Source organism: Myxine glutinosa, chromosome 5, assembly GCF_964187855.1.
Source record: "Myxine glutinosa chromosome 5, kmMyxGlut1.1, whole genome shotgun sequence".
Classification (NCBI taxonomy): domain Eukaryota; kingdom Metazoa; phylum Chordata; class Myxini; order Myxiniformes; family Myxinidae; genus Myxine; species Myxine glutinosa.
In genome coordinates, this window is record NC_136265.1 from 88,859,664 (window position 1) to 88,883,792 (window position 24,129).

The window sequence follows — 24,129 nt, forward strand, 5'->3', positions numbered from 1 at the left end:
GACCCTCTGGGTCAATAAAAGTTGAAACTGGGCAAATGTCAATGAAAATTTGCCAGACCCAGACCAGAAAATGACCCAGAGGACCCAAATGCCCAGAGGACCCAGAGGACCCTGTGAATGTGAATGAATGTGAACATAATGTGAATACTAGTAGCAATTTTACAAAAACCATGGCATAATTTCAAATCTTGACCCGAGATGATAATTATGCTACATCATAATTTCCATGTGCCAACCTGGGCGGAATCCAAGTGGATTCACTTGACTTGTTTTTGTTGGTTTACCTTGTACAAATGTGCACTTGGCACACTTATCTTGTCCAAATTCCATTTGAATGTCCTTGAAAAACCGTTTTACTAGTTTCAGTTGTTCTATCAATATTTCATCATTTACTGTGAGGAGCATAAATTCATTAATGCACAGTAGATGTGTCACCTTTCCTACTTCTTTGGAGGTTCTTCTATTGGTTGTAAGGGTGTATCCATGTCCTTGTTTGGTGATGAAGTCAGCGTGTGTGTGTGTGTGTGTGTGTGTGTGTGTGTGTGTGTGTGTGTGTCCAAAAAGTGATCACATGAGGCCAAATATAGCTGAATTGTACTCTTTCTACCAAGGCTGCAAAGTTCACCAATATCTCACGCCATCCACTTTCCCACCCAAAATATTTTCGAGACATGAACCACAAACCAACAAAACACTATTATTATCAGTTGACTGTTTCCTCCCCTTCTCTCTCCTCTTGTTCGCTTCCGTCCAACTGTGGCCAGACTGCCCCGCCATAAATTTGTTGCCTTTTTTCTCTCTGTCACCTCACTTTTCCATGAGCCAGGCTCATACATAAACACGTAAAATAAATCAACAAGAAGAAAAAGACATAAGATGTCATAAACCCTGTGGGTTTCAGTAATTTTGCCATATGGAGTTCCAAACTAATTCCAAACTAGTTAAAGGCTGTCAGTCACATCTTTGGTTTGATCATCAGAAACATCTTTGGTTGGATTACAAAACAAAATCTTCTGCATATGTATACTCCCATGCATGGTCTTTGTGCCAGGTTTGAACAAAATCGGTCCATGCATGTTGAGAAATGGTCGGGGGCACATTTAAGTAACAAAATGGCCACCAATTGGCCATCCTCGATCGAATCTCAAAAGAAAATGTCGTGCATAAGTTATCCATCATTCATTTATTTGTCTGTCCAGTTTGAACAACATCAGTACAGTCACGTGAAAAAGTAAGTACTCCCCATGTAAAGTTTGGACTTTTTCAACATATTTCAACATACAGCTATTTGATCTTCATTTCAACAATATTGATAGATAAAGGTGATATAATATAACAAAGATCATGAAACATTTACATTTTGTAGTCCATTGTATAATTTAAATAAACATAAATGCAAATTTCACATGTGGAAAAAGTAAGTACACCCCTACATTTATCACTACTTCAAATACCTAAAATTAGAATCAGGTGCACCAGCTCAGGTGCAAATGATTAGAACATCGTTAGAGAGGATCTTGGAGGAACCTGTCTTATTTAAACCTCAGACATTTAGTTTGGTTTGCTCTTTGTTGTTGAAGTGTGCGGCGTCACCATGTCTAGATCAAAAGAGCTCTCTGAGGCCTTCAGAAAGAAGGTTATAGATGCCTACGAGTCTGGGAAGGGATTTAAAAAGATCTCCAAACAATTTGAAATCAATCATTCGACTGTCCGGAAGATCATCTACAAGTGGAGAAGATTCCAAACAACTGCCAACTTGTTCAGGCCAGGCCGCCCCAGCAAGTTCAGCCCGAGAGCAGACCGAAAGATGCTGAAAGAAGTCTTTAAGAACCCCAGAATGTCATTACGGGACCTACAGGTAGCTCTTGCCACTGTTGATGTCAAAGTGCACGAGTCTACCATGAGAAAGAGGATGCACAACATTTGATCTACATGGGAGGTGTGCCAGGAGGAAACCTTTGCTGTCCAGAAAGAACATCAGGGCAAGGCTAAAGTTTGCTAATGGACACCTAGGCAAAGACCAGTAGTCTAGTAGGAAGACTAGGTCCCCCTGCACCCCCCGGAGATATACTTCTAATCAGTGTTTCTAGATTGGAAAAAATGTGTAGAAAATGACTAGCTATGGCCCCAAGCTGAAAAAATGTCCCACATACCATTTTTATGCAAATTACTGCTGCAAATTTTATGCAAAATTATGCAAATTTTATGCAAATTTTTGATGAGGAGTAGAGTTGAGGGGTCTTTGAGGGCTTCATCGAGGTGCTCTCGGTTGCAAGACTGGGTCATTCTGAGAAGCACAGCAGGGTCAGAGATCATGATGTTCTCCTCCTCAGTGAATCTCTCCATCAACAGCCTCTCCATTGCCTCACACACTGTTTTGAGGCAAAAGAGGGACTTTGCGTAGGCCTTTCCACTGAGAACACCTTTGAGAGATCCACTTGTTACTAGTTGTGCCTCAAAGAGAATCTCTGCATATCCAGAACCACGCATCTTGTGTCCAGTGAGCATCCCGATGTAGTTCATGGATGTGTGGAAGGGTCCAATCGTTACTACATGACTAGCAAATTCATTTGGCCAGCGCCAGATGATGGGAAGGGCTTTCATGCAGACACCCAGATCAAATGTATTCAGGACCCATCTCTGACCCACCTCAGCAGTTGCTGCCTCGGAACGCTTCAGTAGCTCACGAACAACTGCGTTGTCTGTGATCGGTTGGTGGATAGGCGTGCAGTAGTCGACTGTTGATTTGCTGGGTGGGGGAGAACCAGTTGCAGAGGTGAAACCCCCTAGCCCAGGCACAGGCTGCAGGCCACAGCTTCCGATGTATCTGATGAAGAGCCAGATGTAGTACTCTTGCATCGTAGTGGCATAGACTGTGTCATTCTCTGCTGGCGGTGTGAATGATGAGCCTTCAGGGAACTTCGGGCCAACGCGAGTAAAGTGCAAGGGTGGGAGAGTTTTTGGTGTGTCGACCTTCAGGCTACGCTGTTGTGACCTATTGATGGTAGGTAGCATTCGGTCCTTGCTGCTCTCGAACCCGGGCTTGACCTCCTGCACCATGATTCCTCCAGCACTGTTTACAATGTTGCTGCCGTGCACACTGGTAGTGGTTTTATTCAAGTTGTCCCACTCACAGTGGAATACAAGGTTGCCCTCTCCTGTCACAATTTGTGGTGTACGATAAGTTGAGACTTCATCCAGGACCTTGGCGAGAGCAGTTTCCAACTCCAAGGCGAAATCGTAGCTCTCAGAGTGTCCAAGCCTGTGTAGTATTGTGGTGAGCTGTTTGCTTCGGAACAGGTGCCTTACAGTCACACAGAGGAGAATGTGCTTTGGTAACTTCCATTTTCCATCTGACACTGCACGGCACAGATCTTGTCCAATGGAGAAGACCAGACGCTTCACCTTTTCTGTCTCGATGCCCTCCTTGCCAGTCATTAGCACGCTGAGAAAGCGGACAAGGTCTGGAGGTAGGATGTCTTCAGGATTGAGCTCCATGTCTTCAGCTGTTGGTGGCCATGGTTGGTCTTTACACTCTCTGAAAGCCTGTAGAATACCCTGGCGAAGTTGGAGGGCAACATTTTGGTTCTTGTTTGTGCTTCCGAGTGTGAATGCTCGTGCGAGAGCATTGGAAACTGTTATGTTTGAGCTGTGCACAAGCCAGAAAGAAATGACATCACATTTGTCATGATCAACCTTCGTGAAGTGGATATGCTCCTTGATTGGGTCATTCTGTAGGCGTTTCAGTAGTTTCTCTGACCGATAATTTGAGTTCTCATATCCATTCAGTTTCAGTTCCTCGACATAGAGCAAGCGCAAGGAAGAAAGCTGTAGAACTTTATTCTGCTGGATGACCTGGGTTTGAATGTGTTCCAGTACTGAGTTGAATGCCTTTTCATGGGCGGCTGACATGCAAGCCTGCTCCTTTGGTGCTTCGGCTCTGTGAATCGCACGCTCATAGTTGTAGAATGCTGTGCGGAAAGCTTTAAAACATGACGGATGGTGTTTGGCCTCACATGCAAAGAGGTCTTTGTTTTTCACCTTTCGATGGAGTCGATAGAGACCCATTTTCTCAGCCCGTGTTTCGATTTGCTCCCATGCATTTTCTTTGTTTTTAAAGGATGGGAAGGTTGTAGGCCTCTCAGTATTGCGATGAGCATCTTTGGTCTCAACTTTCTCACAAAATATACACTCTGGCGGGAAGATGGGTTCAGCAGAACCTCCTGGTTTACGAGGAGAGTGATGCCATGATGAGGTTGATGGCCCTGGTTCTGTATCATCTCCCAGACGATGAAAGTGGCGGACAAAGTGCTTATAACACTTGCTGTGATATCCTACTCTTTCTAGGTCATCAGGAAGAGTTGCCGGGATCTGATCACATACTGATTGCATACGACATGGGGAGTCATGCGGTTGGTTGAGACGTCTATCCCGGATCTTTTGAAGCAGTTGCAGTTTTTCTGAAGCAGATCCTTTAATTTTACGGAGGGGCGTGAAATCCCCATGATCAGACATGGATGGTACATGAAGGATGCATGTAGGAGGAGAGCTTTGGGCTGCAGGTTCTACACTCCGTTTTCTTTTGGGCATGCTTGCTGTCGATGTCTACCATCACTGTTAAATGACAAATAAGAAATCACGAATGATGTTAAAAGTGCCTGTGAAAGGAGGCTCTGAGTTTTCAGTGAGGTAACAGAGGTTCTGAGTCATGTTCTACACTAGGGTACTTTTTAGCTGACTAAACCATGTTTAGTGGCATCAAAAGTGCTAATAGCTAAAACATCTAAATTCTTCCACACTAACGTTAGCTATCTAGGCCAATGAAACATTGTGCTAAGTTACTGTAGCTAGCTCAGCTGTCGTGCCTCTTTCTGGTTCAATTCATATACAGAAGTCAACAGATATGTCTCATGTTTGGCATTAACAAAAGTTTAAGTTACACCGACATTAGGAACATACTGTACATAGATGAGGCTAGCTTTAACGTTAGCTAACATGGTGCTAGCTGGCTCAGCTGTTATTCTGCCTGTTTATGATTTCATGCAGAAACTGAAGTCAAGAGTGTGAGTAACATTATAGTTAGCATCTTACCTGGCTAGATTGGAGGATGAATACCAAGAACAACACACAGATGGAATGGAAGACTGAACTTTCAACTGAGGTATTCAATAACATCAACGTTACCAATTGATACGAGCGCGCGACATTACCAATTGATACGAGCGCGCGAGCGCGCATGTTACATGGGTGGAAATGTAAAATGGCAGCTATAGCAGCACTAATTTGGATCTCTAGTCTGTCATTTCTGCACTGTGATTGGATAACATAAAAAAATATGTTTGGGAGTTAACAGCAGGAGTTGGTAGATTTTACGTGGGCTGGGTGAGAAACCTTTAAATAAGCAAGTGAAAATCTCTCGCAATACAAAGTCAATGGTGGGAAGAAAAGTTGAGTGGTACCAATGTTACTGCCAATGTCCCGCCCCTATGCAAGACTCAGGAGCATCTTGTTGACATTTAACCTTGAAAATACCTGGGTTTAGACCCCTTATGTACCATGTTAAGTTATCTGCAGTATTAACGTATCCTTATCATTTGTAAAACTGATTATTTTGTAATTACAGCATTAATATGCATACTAGTATACCATAGACACATGTAATCATGTTATGAATAGTTCTATCATGATCTATGCCCTTCAAAACATGGGTCTAGACACCTTCATTTTTCAATTATCTGCAATATTGGCTGAGATATGTCAAAAATCGTTTTTTTGATAATGGCAGCAGTAATTTGCATAAAAATGGTATGTGGGACATTTTTTCAGCTTGGGGCCATAGCTAGTCATTTTCTACACATTTTTTCCAATCTAGAAACACTGATTAGAAGTATATCTCCGGGGGGTGCAGGGGGACCTAGTCTTCCTACTAGACTACAGTACTTCTGGAACAATGTGCTCTGGACAGATGAGTCAAAGGTAGAGCTATTTGGCCACAGTACCAGAAGACATGTTTGGCGAAAACCAAAGACAGCATTTGACCACAAGAACCTGATACCAACTGTAAAGCATGGTGGCGGAAATATTATGGTTTGGGGCAGCTTTGCTGCATCAGAGCCTGGGCAGCTCACCATCATGGAATCCACTATGAATTCTTCATTGTATCAGAGGGTGCTTGAGGATAATGTGAGGCCATCTGTCGGAAAGTTGAAGCTCAACCGCAGGTGGACCCTGCAACATGACAATGACCCTAAACATACCAGTAAATCCACCAAGGAATGGCTGAAAAGAAAGAAATGGAGGGTTCTGGAATGGCCAAGTCAAAGCCCGGATCTAAATCCCATCGAGATGTTGTGGGGGGATTTGAAACGAGCTGTGCATGCAAGAAACCCCACAAACATCACACAGCTGAAATAATTCTGCATGGAGGAGTGGGAAAAAATTTCTCCCAGTCGATGTCAGAGACTGGAAGACAGTTAGAAGGAACGCCTACTTGAGGTTGTTTCTGCCAAAGGGGGCAATACCACCTATTAGAGCCAAGAGTGTACTTACTTTTTCCACATGCGGAATTAGCATTTATGTTTATTTTAATTATACAATGGACTACAAATTGTAAATGTTTCATGATATTTGTTATATTATATCACATTTATCTATCAATATTGTTGAAATGACGATCAATAGCTGTATGTTGAAATATGTTGAAAAAGTCAAAACTTTACATGGGGTGTACTTACTTTTTCACGTGACTGTATAAGCGTGTCTGAGAAATGGTTGAGGATGTGTTCAACATCGAGTTGTTTTTTTTTACACCTGAAAAGGGCCACCAGTCAGCCATCTTTGATCACAACACGAAACAAAATTATTTGCATAAGAACACCATCATGTGTTGTTTTTGTGCCAAGTATGAACAAAATCGGTCCATACATCTCCGAGATATGGTTGCGGACAGACGGACGAGACCCAATCCATAAACCCCCATTCTGCACAAAGTCCAATGGGGGTTATAATAACAGATGTCAAATTAAAATCAGAATTGACAATAGTACAATTGAGGATGATGGGATACAACAAGGTATATTATTGTTGGTTAAAATATTTTGTATAATAATACAAACAACAACAACATGCTTTTTAAGGCCATTTTCCCTGCTAGAGCGTGGGTTAGCCATAATGAAGGATAATGTTATCATCAATTAGTCTCAATTATATAATTGATGTATAATAATGTATAATAATTAACATAACATAATTTTGTATAATAATGAAGGGGATAATTGATGTTCGAGAAATTGATTTACCATGTGGTTATTTATTAAAGCAATTATGAGGGGCAGTCAATAACAACATACAACAACATGCATTTTAAAGGCCATTTTCCCTACTAGAGCGGGGGTTTGCCTTGCGGTCCCCATGACAATCTTCTCCATTTTGCCCTATTTTCTGCATCTCTCCTTGTTAACTCCCTTGCCCGCATTTCTTCTTCCACCATCTTTAGCCAAGTCGTTCTCGGTCTTCCCCGTCCTCTACTTCCTTCTACATTCATTTCCATCACTCTTCTCAACCAGTCACTTTCATCCTTCCTCAACACATGACCAAACCATCTCAACCTTTTCCTCTTCACAGCATCAATCACAGGCTCTATTCCCATCATCTTTCGCAATTCATCATTTGTCTTCCTCTCTCTCAACGATACTCCGCACATCCGTCGAACCATTCGCATTTCCACCCTTTCCAACCTTTGTTGCTGCTCGACGTTCATTACCCATGTCTCGCTCCCATAAATCATAACACTTCTCACACATGCAGCATGCACCTTTCCCTTCAGCTTCAGCAACACTCCCCTCATCATCAGCACGCCACTCAGTTCCCGAAACTTCTTCCATGCACATCTCACTCTAGCAAATCATCATCATCTCTCTAACATCTATAGCATCATCTCTCTCAAATAAGAAACCTTAAAATATTTTTCACAACTTTTTTATTGCATGTAAGTGTGTCACAACTGTGTTATTTTTCAACATAATCTCCATTGCGTTCAATGCATTTTCCAGCGCTTTACTAAGGCCTGGATTCCTCGAGAAAAAAAATTTTTGGCTGCTTATGTCACCATTCGTGCACGGCCTCTTGGACCTCTTCGTCAGATCGAAAAGTGTTCCACCAAGCGCCTCTTTAAGTGGCCCAATGATGTGGTAATCTGAAGGGACGAGGTCTAGCGAGTATGGTGGATGAGGAACACACTCAAAATGCAAGTCCTCAATTGTTGCAGCTGTACCACGGGCAGTATGGGGCCAAGCATTGTCATGCTGCAGCAAAACACCGGTAGTGAGTAGTCCATGACATTTTGATCCGATTGCTGGTTTCAGATCATTTTTAAGGAGGTCGCAATATGATGCGCTGGTGAATGTGGTCACTCTGGGCATGTAATGCTCTAGAGGTGGGCCTCGGCTATCCCAGAAGAGCGTCAGCATCACTTTTCCAGCGGACGGCTGTGTGCGGAATTTTTTCGGCTTCGGTGAAGTTGAATGGCGCCATTCTTTTCTTGCCCTCTTCGTTTCTGGCTAAAAGTACTGATGCTCTACTGATGTCATACGCTCAATGTTGCCAGATCTAAAACAGGCAAAACATGACTCTTACCCATAGATATAACATATACTACATGCCCAAAAGTATGTGAACACCACTTCTAATGAGTGGATTCAGCTATTTCAGCCACACTCATTGCTGAGAGGTATATATAATCAAACACACAGCCATGCAATCTCCATAGACAAACATTGGCAGTAGAACGGGCCGTACTGAAGAGCTCAGTGACTTTCAATGTGGCACTGTCAATGTGGCACCACCTTTCCAACAAGTCAGTTCGTCAAATTTCTGCCCTGCTCGAGATTCCCCGGCCAACTGTAAGTGCGGTTATTGTGAAGTGGAAGCATCTAGGAGCAACAACAGCTCAGCGGCGAAGTGGTAGGCCACACAAGCTCACAGAACGGGACCACCAAGTGCTAAAGCGCGGAGTGTGCAAAAATCGTCTGTCCTCGGTTGCATCACTCACTGCCGAGTTCCAAACTGCCTCTGGAAGCAGCATCAACATAACAACTGTTCATCGGGAGCTTCATGAAATAGGTTTCCATGGCCGAGCAGCCGCACACAAGCCTAAGATCATGCGCAATGCCAAGCCTCGGTTGGAGTGGTGTAAAGCACGCCATCATTGGACTCTGGAGCAGAGGAAACGCGTTCTCTGGAGTGATGAATCACGCTTCACCATCTGGCAGTCCAACGGACGAATCTGGGTTTGGCGGATGCAGGAGAACGCTACCTGCCCAAATGCATAGTGCCAACTGTAAAGTTTGGTGGAGGAGGAATAATGGTCTGGGGCTGTTTTTCATTGTTTGGGCTCAGCCCCTTAGTTCCAGTGAAGGGAAATCATAAAACTACAGCATGCAATGACATTGCAGATGACTGTGTGCTTCCAACTTTGTGGCAACAGTTTGGGGAAGGCCCTTTCCTGTTTCAGCATGACGATGCCCCCTTGCACAAAGCGAGATCCATACAGAAATGGTTTGTCGAGATCGGTGTGGAAGAATTTGACTGGCCTGCACAGAACCTTAACCTCAACCCCATCAAACACCGATGGGATGAATTGGAAAGCCGACTGCGAGCCAGGCCTAATCACCCAACATCAGTGCCTGACCTCACTAATGCTCTTGTGGCTGAATGGAAGCAAATCCCCACAGCAATGTTCCAACATCTAGTGGAAAGCCTTCCCAGAAGAGTGGAGGCTGTTATAGCAGCAAAGGGGTGGGGGGAGGAGGGGACCAACTCCATACTGATGCCCATGATTTTGGAATGAGATGTGTGATGTTCGGGTGTCAGCATTAATTTGGTCACGTAGTGTATGTCATCTACATTACATTCTCGAAATTATTTCGCCATTTTAAGATTACTTATTGACTGACCCTTGTAAATCAGAACGTCATGTTTTTCTTAACACCAAAGTTCACAATCAAAATGTATCGACATTGACAGAAACCTTCATGGGGATGTTTCTTGAGGAAAGAAGCTTCAGCATCATTTGATTTGGGTCGGTCCAGGTATACATCATCAATGTCGTGCTCAGCTTTCACTTCCACTTTCACAAATAAATCTGGAAAAAGTAACTTTTATTAAATGCAGGCTCTCTTGTGTCACATGCACAGCTGGTTCCACACTCTGAAAATAGATAAATAAGTATTGCATGAAAATCATTTTAAGAAATAAAAATCATTAAAATCTCCATAAACATTGAAATCTTCCTTGTACAGAGAGAGAGTGCTTAGAAACAAAGAAAACCAAGGCTAGGTGGAATGGTGTGAAAGGGTTACAACGGAAGGAGTGACACCTTATCCTGAATGAGATGTGCAGAGGTCAAACTGACCAAGCAGGCTTCGGCTACAGGAAAAATCAAGCGCTGATAAGAGACATGACCAGAAGATAACACTGGAAATGCCTTTCTAATTTGGTGAAGGATATCCATGAGGAAGACATGTTGGTCTACCTGTATGGATGTGCTAAACATGGACAGTGGTTGAGAGGGGATTCTGCCATACAGACCGATACACCATGAAAGAAACCCCTCCATGTATGGACACCGAAACTATTGTCATTCCACATCAACGCTATCCACGACCAGCTCCCTTCCCCAGCCAACCTAAGATTGTGGGGCAAAACCAACCTTTGACTAAGTCAACTGTGCCATCATCACCATTGCACACTGCGCCACATCTTAAATGGGTGCAGTTACTCACTCCAAAATGGAAGATACAACTGGCGCCATGACCAAACCCGAAGAGCAGTTGCATCAGCCCTGGCTCCTTATATCAAATATGCAAATAAGAAGACCAGTATTGTATCAAAGCCAAACTCTATTCCCACCATTGCATTACATACAGCTGATGGTACATCCTACAGGAACCCAGCCTTTCCACTTCCCCAGGTAGAAACACCGGACATCCTACAGCAGGCTAATGATTGGATGTTTTGGATGGATGAAGACCATAAGCCAATCGTGTTCCCTCCATAAATTATGGAAACTGCCAAATGGCCTGATATCACCATCTATTCGGCAGTAACTTGGAATGTCATCATTATTGAATTGACAGTCCCGATGGAGGAGAACCTGTCCAATGCATATGCCAGACAAAGTCAAATACGAAGACCTGGTAGCTGATTGTGAACAGACAGGATGGTCTGTAAACTACTTTCCAGTAGAAATAGGTCGTAGAGGATTTTACAACACATCTTTCAGCAAATGCGTTGCCCTTTTAGGCATACCAAAAGGAAGGAGGAAGATTATTATGGGTACAGCATCCAAAACGGCCGTTAGAGCGAGCTATGTCATCTGGCTATGCAGAAGCTCAAAGGCCTTCAGACAAATAGAATTACTGCCCACACCAGTAATATGCTGTGAGGGAAGAGGGATGGTTGAGCACTCATAAAACCGGTTTAACCCACCAAGGCCTGGTCTGAAGACCAGAAACCTCAGATTAATTGATCCAGGCAGATATATTCTGCAACAAGGTGAAGATTTTTCCCCAAAGTCATCTTCATTATTTCAGGAGTGCTCATCCTAAAAGGAGTGTTTGGAAGGCTCCGAAGATGTTTGCGCTGGTGTTTCACCAATGAATTACCCCCCTTCCGCAGCTGTATTGGAATACAGGTACCACGAACTGGTCTATGGCTTTGATTTTGTTTCTTGGGGAGATGTACTTTTCAGGATCAGCCACGTTCTACGAAAGTATTCTTTGGCGATTGTTTTGAGCATTTGTTTGCGACATATTTGGTAGCCCTCTTCTACTCCGAGGTATTTGTATGATGCTTCGTTTTCTAACTGCTGTATTGTTGTTTCAAGGTCAATTTTTATGTTGTCTGTTTTTGTTGGTTTACCTTGTACAAATGTGCACTTGGCACACCTATCTAGTCCAAATTCCATTTGAATGTCCTTGGAGAACCGTTTTACTAGTTTTAGTTGTTCTGTCAATATTCCAACAACGGCAAACTCCAACAATATTCCAACAAGCCTGGTGTTGGCTTAGCGGTTAGGGTGCCGGCTTGGGATCCTAGGATCCTGGGTTCGAATCCCGGTCGATCGCTGAATTAACGCCAGGGGGGTTGACTCAGCCTGTCATCCTTCCGAGGTCGGTAAATTGAGTACCAGCATGCTGGGATGAATGATCCCGGTGTGTACCCCGATTCAGAATAGGTACACCGTATCCCTGCGCATCGTAAGAGGCGACCAAGGGTTGGCGTCAGGAAAGGCATCTGGCCATTAAAAAAAACATTCCCTCAAAACAGGGAACCATGATTGTCATGGGGCCCGCAAGGCTAACCCCTGCTCTAGTGGGGAAAATGGCCTTAAAACGATCATTCATTCATTCATGTAAATATTCCAACATTTGCTGTGAAGAGCATTGAATCATTAATGTGCAGCAGAGGCGTGACACCTTTCCTATTTATTTGGATGTTCTTCTATTGGTTGTAATGGTTTATTCATGTCCTTGTTTGGTGATGAAGTTACTGTGTGTGTGTGTGTGTGTGTGTGTGTGTGTGTGTGTGTGTGTGTGTGTGTGTGTTCCAAAAAGTGATCATATGAGGCTAAATATAGTTGAATTGTACCCTTTCCACCAAGGCTGCAAAGTTCACCACTATCTCAAGCCATCCACTTCCACACCTAAAATATTATCGAGACACATGAACCACAACCCAACAAAACATTGTTATTATCAGTTGACCGTTTCCTCCCCTTATCTCTCCTCTTGCTGTTACCCCTTCCTTGCTTCCATCCCAACTGTGACCTCACTGCTTTACTATCAATTTGTTGCCTTTTTTCTCTCTGTCACTACACTTTCCCATGAGCCAAGATCATATATAAACACGTAAAATAAATGAAGGAGAAAAAGACAAAATGTCACAGCCCCCGTGGTTTTAGTAATTTTGCCAAACTGAGCTGAAGGACGTCAGTCATCAATCTTTGGTTGGATTACAAAACAAAACCTTCTACATATGTATACTCTCATGCAATGTCGTTGTGCCAGGTTTGAATAAAATCGGTCTATGCATGTCGAGACATGGTTGGAGACAGGTTTAAGTAACAAAATGGCCGCCAATCGGCCATCTTGGATCGCATCTAGAAAGAAAACGACGTGCATATGTTGGCAATCATTCATTGTCTGTCTGTCCAGTTTGAACAACATAAATGCTTGTCCGAGAAATGGTTGAGGATGTGTTCAACATCAAGTTTTTTTTACACCTAAAATGGCCACTAGTTGGCAATCTTTGATCGCATCGCAAAACACAATGATGTGCATATGAACACAATCATGTGTTGTTGTTTTTTTTGCCAAGTATGAAGAAAATCGGTCCATACATCTCCGAAATATGGTTGCAGGCAGATGGACAAGACCCAATCCAAAAACCCTGTTTTGCACGAAGTCCAACGGGGGCTATAATAACAGGTGTCAAATTAAAATCAGAATTGATGATTGTCCAAATTAAGGATAATATGATACAACAATGTATATTATTGTTGGTTAAAATATTTTATATAATAATGAAGATGATAATTGATGTTTGAGAAATTGATCTACCATGTGGTTATTTCTTAAAGCAATTAAACCATAACGTCGTGTTTTTTTAGCTCACCTGGAAAGACGTTCCGGGGGCTTATGCGATGGCGCGTTGTCCGTCCGTCAGTCCATCAATCCGTCAGTCCGTAAACACTTGCAACTTCTTCTCCAAAACCGCTGAAGGGATTTTGACCAAACTTGGCTGAAATGATATTTGTTGTGTTGTGACTAAAGTTTGTTCACGGCATTTAAAAAAAAAAAAAAAAAAAAAAAAACGGGATCCAAGGGGTTAGCCCGGGGGTAGAAGTAGATCCAGGTTTGACCCCCCAAAATAAGAATTTGCTTTTTTCTCAGAAACTATACACACGACTTCGATGAAACTTGACCACAACCTTCATCACCCGTGATGTACCAAAGTTTGTTCATGGCACGAAGAAAATCTAAGTCTAAGGGGATCTCTGCTGGGCGGAGGGGTGGGTCAAAGTGGTTCCAGGTTTGACCCACTCCCCCCCGCCCCCTCCCCCCAAGATAGATATTTGCTTTTTTCTCAGAAACTACACACACGATTTCGATGAAACTTGACCACAACCTTCATCACCCGTGATATATAAAAGTTTGTTCACAGCATTAAAAAAAACCCTGCCCCTTTAGGGGTCTACAGTTGGGGCGTTGCCCGCCAAAATAGGTATTTGCTTTCTTCTTAGAAACCACACATGCAATTTCGATGAAACTTGACCACAACCGTCACCACCTGTGATGTGCCAAAGTTTGTTCACGGTATTTTTAAAAATCTGCCCCTTTAATGGTCTATGAGGGGAGGGAGGGTAGCCCCCCAAAATAGGTATTTACTTTCTTCTCGGAAACTACACATGCAATTTCGATGAAACCTGACCACAACCTTCATCACCGGTGATATATCAAAGTTTGTTCACAGCATTAAAAAAAAATCTGCCCCTTTGGAGGTCTACGGAGGGGTTGCCCCAGAAAATAGTTATTTTCTTCTTTGTTTGTTTAAAGTATTTTGATTAGGTTTGTATGGTTCCACGTGCTGCGCTGTCTTCTGGCATCCATTGAAATTGGTTTAAAATACCTTTAGTCAGTGTAGTATACCGTTTATTCTACCAGGTGAGAGCCAGAGTTATTGCTCCGATTTTTTTCTTAACACCAGATTTAATCATCAAACTTGTTCGCATCAAAATGTATAGACATTGACAGAAACTTCAAGAGGATGTTTCTTGAGGAAAGAATCTTTGGCATCTTTGGGTTCGGTCGATCCAGGTGAACATTAATGTCGTGCTCATTCTTCACTTCCACTTTCACAAATAAATCTGGAAAAAGTTACTTTTATTAAATGCAGCACTCTTGTGTCACGTCCATAGCTGTTTACATACTCTTAGAATAAGATAGATAAATATCGCAATTTGAAATCATTAAAAATATATATATATTTAATCATTAAAATGTCAATCAAAACATTAAAATCTTCATTGAAGAGAGAAAATAAACCATTCCCATCATGCATATGAACACCATCATGTGTTGTCGTTGTGCCAAGTATGAAGAAAAATCAGTCAATACATCTCCGAGATTATGGTTGCAGACGGACGGACGAGACCCAATCCATAACCCCCATTTTGGACTAAGTCAATGGGGGCTAATAAAAGGTGTATAATTAAAATCAGAAATGAATATTGTACAAATTAAGGATAAATAGGATACAACAAGGTATATTATTGTTGGTTAAAATATTTTATACTAGCAGAAGTACCTGGCATTGCCGGGCGGGGAGGGGAGGTGAGGGGAGCAGAGGGGGGAGGGGAGGAAGAGGGGAGGGGGAGGGGAGAGGGGAGTAGAGGGGGGATGGGGAGGGATGGGAGGGGGAAGGGGGAGGGGGGAGGGTGAGGGATGGGAGGGGGGAGGGTGAGGGATGGGGAGGAGGGAGGGTGAGGGATGGGAGGGGGGAGGGTGAGGGATGGGAGGGGGAGGGGGAGGGGAAGGGGGAGGGGGAGGGGAGGGTGAGGGGGAGGGGGAGGGGAGGGTGAGGGGGGTGGGAGAGGAGGATGGGGGCGGGGGAGGGGGAGGGAGGGGGCAGGGGGGAGGAGGGAGGGTGGCAGGGGGAGAGGGAAAGGGGAGGGGGAAGGGGGAAAGGGGAGGGGGAAAAGGAGGGGGGAAAGGGAGGGAGAAAAGGGAGGGAGAAAAGGGAGGGGGAGAAGGGAGGGGGAGAAGGGAGGGGGAAAGGGAGGGGGAGGAGGAGGGAGAGGGGAGAAGGGGTAGGGTGGAGGGGGAGGGAGGACGGAGGGGGAAGGGAGGGGGAGGACGGATGGGGGAGGGGGAAGGGGGAGGGCCAGTCAACAATGACGTTGCAGTTCTCATGGTCGGAGAGCAGCACAACAATCGCGACATCGTCCTGCATCTTCGAAAGAGCACGAAGCGGATTTTGTAGACTCACCGATCCTGTGACCCACGTCCTCCAGTACCGGCGTTGCCAGGCGGGGGAAGGGCGACCCGCACATTCCCAACCCGTACATTCGCCCTCTCGACTCAAGCTCGTATTCGATTCGTATTCGAAATCGAAAGGGGAAATCCTTCGTATTCGAATTCGTAAACACGAAATATGAATTAAAATGTAATTCATATCGCACAAAATCGACACAAAACACGGTCGCATAAAAGGTGAAAAAACGCAATGGCTTTTCGCCCTGAATTACGTGCAAACGTGTGACGGGATGGAACATCACGTGATCGCTCTGAGTGAATCAGCGAGCTGCTCGCACTGGCTGAGATTAGCGGGTACTTCGTTGAAATGCGCTGAGGTAAATATGAATAAAAAATATGGATCTCGTCAAATATTGTTTCGGCCATGTTCGTCCCAGGCTCAATGACCATGTCTATGCCAAATATCAAGCATGTGAGCCTCTCCGTTTCGGAGTCTATCGGTAACATTACACACACACACACACACACACACACACACACACACACACACACACACACACACACACACACACACACACACACACACACACACACACACACACACACACACACACACACACACACACACACACACACACAGTGTTTTATATATATAGATATAATGATAAAGGTGATAATTGATGTTTGAGAAATTGATTTACCATCGTGGTTATTTCTCAAAGCAATGAAATCATAACGTCATGTTTTTTTTCTTAACACCAGAGTTCATCATCAAACTGTTTGAATCAAAATGTATAGACATTGACAGAAACCTTCATGAGGTTGGTTCTTGAGGAAAGAATCTTTGGCATCATTGGGTTCGGGTCGATCCAGGTGAACATCAATGTCATGCTCAGCTTTCACTTCCACTTTCACAAATAAATCTGGAAAAAGTAACTTTTATTGAATGCAGGCATCTTATGTCACATGCAGAGCTGTTTTCATACTCTGAAAATAGATAAATAAATATTGCATTTAGATCATTTAAAAAAATTTAAATTATTAAAATCTTTCTTGAAGAGAAAAAATAAAACCCTTTGGAATGGCGTCATGTGAAAACATTACGATATCAAAGCTTTATGTTCTGCATAAACTGCCTCGATGTTATGAGATGCTTCCGACCTGACCACATCTTCAATGGAATTTCACCACCACCTAAAATTACAACAAATAAAATAGAGAAGGTAAAAAAATGTAGAGAAGGCAAAATAGAGAAGGTTTTCTCCACCAAACTGCATTTATTCTCAAATTACAACCAATTCCGATCCAACATGTGACTGGTTGCTTTTTTTTTGTCCCGAAAGAATCCTCATGGAAAACAAAATGGCAGAGTGTGGCAGGTTAACATGTTGACAAATGCAGAGAATGGAATGAATAGGCCAAAGCCATGACATGTGAACATATGATAAGGGGAGTGGAAAGGATCAAAAGAGTGAGAAAGTGGAGAAAAGCTCAGGAGTAGTTTGGAAAAATCATGTGGGATTGATTAATTGAATTGAAGGACTGGACTGGCGAGATACCTTGGAGTTAAGCACACACCTCTTTCAGCTACCTTGTCCGAGTTCAAATCACGACAGACGTGTAAACTGCCATCCTGGTTTATCGCATGCATTGAATTTATCAATGTGTGCACCATCCCACGGATGAATGTTGACAATGCAGCAAACAAGGTCCAAGTGTTGCACACTAAATGAACATTGAATGACCTGAGTTCCTCCACAGAACAGCGTTCCGTCTAAGCTATCGCTGACGATTCGCCAATAAGTGATGAACAGTGGCGGATGTGAGCTTGCAGCGGTGGGTTTTCATACTTGTGCTACTTAGAAATGCCTGCTGCCGTGGAAGGATTTGGGTAGAGCTTGAGACGGCAAAGGCCTTATGTTGCATAGCTATTCTTGGTTGCTTTATTCAGCCTTCTTTGATGAGGAGGGCCTCAGGTTGACTAAATATCTGGTGATAGTGACAACTGGGGATGATTGATGAGATGAGAGCGGATTGGTTGTTTCCTCCAATGACAGGTGAGATCTATCAATTGGCTTTTAAAACATGTGAATTGTAAAGGACTTGGACTCCCAAACGGGCGACAAGACTGATGGAGAATAATGATCTCCAAGATGCCGAGCGGAGACGAATGTGAATGATGCGTGAATAATCCAGCACACGGCCATTGTTTTACTAATTTCACGACACGGCCGTTTCAGTACGTACAGTTGGACTCACAAGGGGATCGTCTCATATTGGAAGATAGAACCACGGCTCAAAATACACAGCAACTCGTTCATATGCACAGCAACCCCAAAGGGCTGGTGCCCCCGCCTAACACCTTGCTCCGCTGAACTCTGTGAAACCAAGGCCTCAAGACAGTTGGAATCTTCCACGATGAAGCTGAGTCTATGGGCCCATTGGCGTTGATAGGTGGGGGATGGAGGGGGACATATCCCCCCACATTTTTGACGGGGAACATCCCATCCCACCCCCCTCCACCCCCCCACTTTCTACTCGAATATAACAGAAAATGCGTTGCATTGTACAATCCACACAGGCCCGCGGGATCTTCTCCGAATACATCATCTAATTGTGTATGAAAAATGAATGAATGAATGATCGTTTTAAGGCCATTCATATAAACTTTCCCCAAATACGTTATCTCTTAAATCGACACTGCACTGGTGGGAATTATTTAATAACAGAGAGGGGTATGAGCTCGTGCATGTTATGCTGGATTTCATTGGTCGAAGCACGGAGTGCACGGTGCACGCATGGGCTAAAAATTATCACGTGATTAGTTATTACTGAAAGTGTGATACGGGTAGACATTCCCGATACAGTGCTGTGTAACTACGTTCTTTCACGTTTTCTTCCGAAGGAGACTCCTAGCTCGCCCATAGAGAAATTGTTCGGTAACAAAAAAATATTTAATTGTTGTTGCATTGGAGAAAGTGCGAACTGAGCCAGAATTGATCTAATTTTGGTGAAGATTCGAATCCAAATCTATATACAAGAATTTTTTCAATTTATTAAGTGATTCTTCACCATTGAGTGACAGGGCCAAAAACGATATACAGGATGATATTTCAAAACGTTGTGGACGACTTGTGACTAAAATTGGTCGATGAGTTGGTTCATCTCCAAGAACAGGCGGATTATATTTTGGTTCCGGTCTGGATCCAAATCTGACCTATCAGTGGGATACAAAACATAAACTGCTCACCCTGGCCGAGGTATGCTCTCTGGTTTATAAGCGTCATTCTAGTTTATAAATGTTGCAGTACAAACTTCAAAGATGTACTTACGTTGTAATGGTACAGCACTGTACATACTTTATGGACGATCTAACATTCTAAATAGTACATGCAGTCAAATGCATTTTGTGGCCCCACCCCTATCAGGCTGATTGACAGTCGTCGCCCCGCCCACCCCTCTTGGCATTTCATTGCCCAATGCGTAAATATGACAGTAGATGATAAATGTTGTTCCTGGGACAGCCCCAAATCTCCATTCACTTACATGTAAATTTTCCTCTCACCATCACTTTTCTTCATTTCCTCTTAACACCTCTATTCCTGCCTCCCTTGGTCTTATGGGCCTTTTACTCTTACTATCAATGATCATTGTTGTTTAGTAGACCACTGAAACAATGATCTTACAAATATTTGTTTATGTGTAGGAAATAATTTAATTCTCCGACAACTCTCTTCACCATCTAATATATTATTAAAGAAGAGGTTTGAGTTTGGTTCTTTTTCAAGATATTTTAACTGAGCTGAGATAAAATGGTAAACCTCCCTCAATGTTCTTGTTTGACCTCCTCCTCTCCCACACACCATTTTAAAATTAAAGTATATATTTTCCTGATAACCATGAAAGTTTTCCGTCCACTCAAAAATATTTCCATCTTTTTCACCCAACTCACCAGTATTTAAATTAATTCTCTTATTTGTTTTGTGAACTTTTTTACCAGTTGCCTTTTCAATAAGTCTTATTTGATATTTTTCACATTCATTATGTTTTCCATTTATATACCAAAGTTGATTACACCTCCACTCTTTAGTCTGGTTGATACTTGGTTCCATCATTAATACAGACTTGGCATTTAATATGGAATATTTTTTTTGTGGGGGTGAACATACTTTTCAAGATGTCTTGGAATCAAAAGTTCATTGGAATTATGTTGAAATTATTCTAGATTTTGTTAATGTGACCTTTAAAAGAAACAAAAACCACATTTGACATTTCGAAACAAATAAATTGATCCTTGAAAGTGATGTAAACTGATATCGAACTCAATTCATGGACAGTACTGTGTTAAACTTCTGTACGTTTTCCAGAAGTATCTCTTTATTTTGCACATTAGCCAAAAAATTTTAAAACAAAACTTAAATTACGACTGGCATTACGGACAGTAAAATTACAGTTCAGTACTTCGTGTAACCCCCACGAGCATTCAGGAGAGCATGTACATGTTGAGGCATGCTGTTCACGAGATTTGCCAATGTTTGGACAGGAATCGCTTGCCATGCAGTGACAATAGCCTGCTGCAATTCACGCACAGAGGTCGGCTGCTGGTCCAAGTGGTCGATTTGACACGTTAATTCTGCCCACAAGTTCTCTATCGGATTCATATCCGGGGACATGGCAGGCCACTCCATATGCTCTACACCACGGTCAGCAAGAAAGTGTTGGATCATGCGAGCACGATGAGGCCGTGCATTGTCATCTTGGAAGACAAAGTTTCCCCGAAAGGCTGCACGAGCAAATGGAAGCAATGTTTCTTCCAGAATGGCCCTGTACTTGAACTGGTTAAGGTTTCCATTCAGAACAACCAGGTCAGTTTTGCCCCCTGCATGAAAAGCAGCCCAAACGGTCACCCCACCACCTCCAGCTTGGACTCTTGGCACTATACAATCTTTGTTGTAGGCTTCATGCACTTGTCTGCGCACTCGGATGCGGCCATCTTGACGATAGACCAGAAATCTAGACTCGTCACTGAAGATCACGTGATTCCAGTGTCCTGGCTGTCATTGACGGTGCTCTCTGGCCCACTGCAATCGGCGCTGGCGGTGTTGTCTGGTCAGGCGTGGCTTTCTCAGGGGACGCCTGGCACGATAGCCTGCTTGAACCAGTCGTTGGTTGACTAGCCTTCTGGATACAGGCACATTTGTCAGTTGCTGCCACTCAGCCCTAAGCCGATTAGCTGACTTGGTACGGCCATTGCGGACTAACCGGTGCAGCTGGCAATCATCCCTCCTTGTGGTTCTGTGGGCACGTCCTGGCCTCGGTCTTGGAGTAGGGACACCCCTCTGAGCATTTCGTTTCAGGATCTTTGACACCTGACCTTGAGTGATGCCATACTGCCGAGCAATAGCACGCTGTTTCATGCCGTAATTTCGTAAAGCCACCACTCCATGACAAACAGCATTGTCGAGTTGACGGACCATCTCCAGAGGAAGCAGCAATAACTTTTGCAAACGTGCAGCAGTTGTTTTCCACTAATACAGAACGCAACAACCCTTGTATACCTGACTGTGAAGCCAATCATCAAATGCACCTGTCCGTACATTTTGCCACGCCACCTATGATATAATCCTGTTGTTGACTTCTTGCTGCGACAGACAATCAGTGACATGGTTCTTTTAACAAATAAATCACCAAAGTGTAAAATAAACTCACCAGATTGATATACTGAGTTAAGAAAGCAAACCCAAGTCAAGAAAAAAAAATATTCCATATTAAATGCCAAGTCTGTATAATAGAAAGAAAGGACAACATAAACCATACTCGAACCTTTTTCTCATTAATCGCTCACTTTTGAGAAATGACATGTTGCTTAACTTTACAAGAAATGACGCATTGGGAATTTCTCATTGTTCTCTTTCCTGTACACGCCCGGAGTTTCCCGAAACACTGACATACAGTGTTAGTTTCGCTTCCCGAAAAACACATCTATAAAAAGCCGTCTTCGTTCAATTTTTCACCATTTAGAATCGACGAAGATGAGCGTCAACTTGTACAGTCTTTCCTCTGATGAAGAATATATCAACTCACCATGACATTGGTAAGTTCATTCATAATTAAACTGTTAATGAGAGTTTTGTGTGTGATTTATTTTATGACTGATGATATATTTTCTCTATATTTACAGCAATTCAGGTTTTCAAAATGACCTGGTCTTGGCAGAGTTTCAAGTTGTTCCACAAGAGGTTTACAACGAATTGAACACGGGTTGGAACAACCTGCCTCACAGATTGAATGAATTCGATGTTTCACCGTTCTTAGAAGATAACCACCATCGGAGTTTGTCTCAGGTAATTAATTATTCATTTCTCTGATTGACACCATTAAACGGGAGCTGACATTTATTTATTCATTGTCAATACAATGTATCTTTTAGGAGAAATTATTAACGTTTTTTCTTTCTTTCTTTTCTAACAGAATATAACACCTTCATCAACAGATATGAGAGTTGAGATTGATTACCACACCCATGAACACGATTATGAATTTTTGCCTACCTGTGATACCCTCATGTCAACCTGTGATACCCTCAATTTTCAACTCGACGTCCTCGACGCAAAGCTCGATTTTTTAGAGGTATATCATACATCCTTCATATCCTTCATATCCTCATATCCTCACATATAATATATCCTTCTCCCTGCTTCACCCTATATTAATATTTTCTCTCCCCCCTTGTCTCAAACAGAAAGAAATACAAGACCTAAAGACATCTGGAGAAATTACCTTTGAATTGTGCGAGGGAGAAATTGATGAATTGTGTGGGGGAGAAGTTGAATGTATACCTCAAGAAAAATGTTTTGTTAAAATTTTTATATTTTTAATATCATGTGATTATATTTGTTTTGTTTACAATTATTTAATTCTTAATTACAAAAAGAGAATAAAGGAGGGGGGAACGGGGAGGTGCGCCCCTGCCAAGGACCCCTCCCCTCCCCTTGTGTGTGTGGGGAAGGTGGGGGTGGGATGAGGGGGGTGGAGGGTCAAGGGTGGGGGCGCACAAGGGGTGAGGGATGATGGGTGTGGTCTGTGTGGGCGGGGCCTGTGTGGGCGGGGTCTGTGTGGGCGGGGTCTGTGTGGGCGGGGATTGTGTGGGCGGGGTCTGTGTGGGCGGGGTTTGTGTGGGCGTGGCTTATCATTTTTATTTTTTTATTACCACTAATTTGGGGTAAATAAAGTATGGATGTTTCTAGTTTAATGGCTTATCAACTTTGTTTTTTGTAATTCTTGTGAGTAAAATGAACCCAAGATTTCTTCTCCATTTAAATCATATAATTTGTATGTCCAAGGGACTGTATCCATTACAGCAACGATTTTAAATAATTCATTAGTCCATTTTTTAGTATAACCTTTCTCAAAATGGCTTTTCCATCTGTATATTCTTACAATATCACCAACTTTAAACTTGGGTTTTCTCAAATTAATTTCCTTTTCATATTCTAATTTTGTAAATGATTCTGATGGTTTTGATTTTGTTGATGAATGAACGGTATTATTTTAATTATCTACAATATTTTTAATTAAATACACCCACTGTTGAGAACCGAGTTGTGTGAATTTTTTATATAATTTCTCTTTCAAAGTACGATTAAAACGCTCAATAACAACTGCTTTTCCTTCATTAAAGGTGCTGTATAATTTAATACCCTCCCCCTTTAGAAATTTCATAAATATTTTGTTATAGAACTCTGTTCCCTCGTCAGTCCATAACTTCTTTGGTTTTCTTTTACTTTTATTAAATATTTGTTGGAAGGCTAACATGAAAGTACCACCATTTTTATTTTTTAAAGGAACAACACAAGCAAATCTACTCCTCAAATCAATAACGGTTAAAGCATACCTGTATCCCTTATCATTATTTAGTTCGATTAAATCAGCGGACCATATGTGGTCAGTGTCGTTGGAATAAACCTTCCTTCTTTTAAACTTGGTGATTATAGGTTTGTGTAATTCTTCAGCCAAAAGCTCCTCAGTCTTGATGACATCATTAGAGCCTAATAGTTTTTTGAGGAATAACCAAGACCAAGTTTCAATTTAACAC

At 42.6% G+C, this 24,129-nt stretch overlaps 1 protein-coding gene across 7 annotated transcripts in view; it reads right to left on the reverse strand.

Moving 5' to 3' along the window:
- Nucleotides 1-24,129, reverse strand: part of LOC137427366 (uncharacterized) — a 420,191-nt gene that overhangs the window by 183,028 nt on the left and 213,034 nt on the right. For 3 of the 7 annotated variants that reach the window (XM_078778337.1, XM_078778331.1, XM_078778330.1), the window contains 2 exons: nt 16,847-16,957; nt 10,028-10,141 (listed from right to left, as the gene is read on the reverse strand). In XM_078778337.1, coding sequence (XP_078634463.1) covers nt 10,028-10,141; nt 16,847-16,957 — 225 coding nt within the window. Of the gene's footprint in view, nt 1-10,027; nt 10,142-13,674; nt 13,780-16,846; nt 16,958-24,129 lie in introns of those variants that run through there. The other 4 variants (XM_078778333.1, XM_078778336.1, XM_078778334.1 and 1 more) reach the window with 4 other exon arrangements.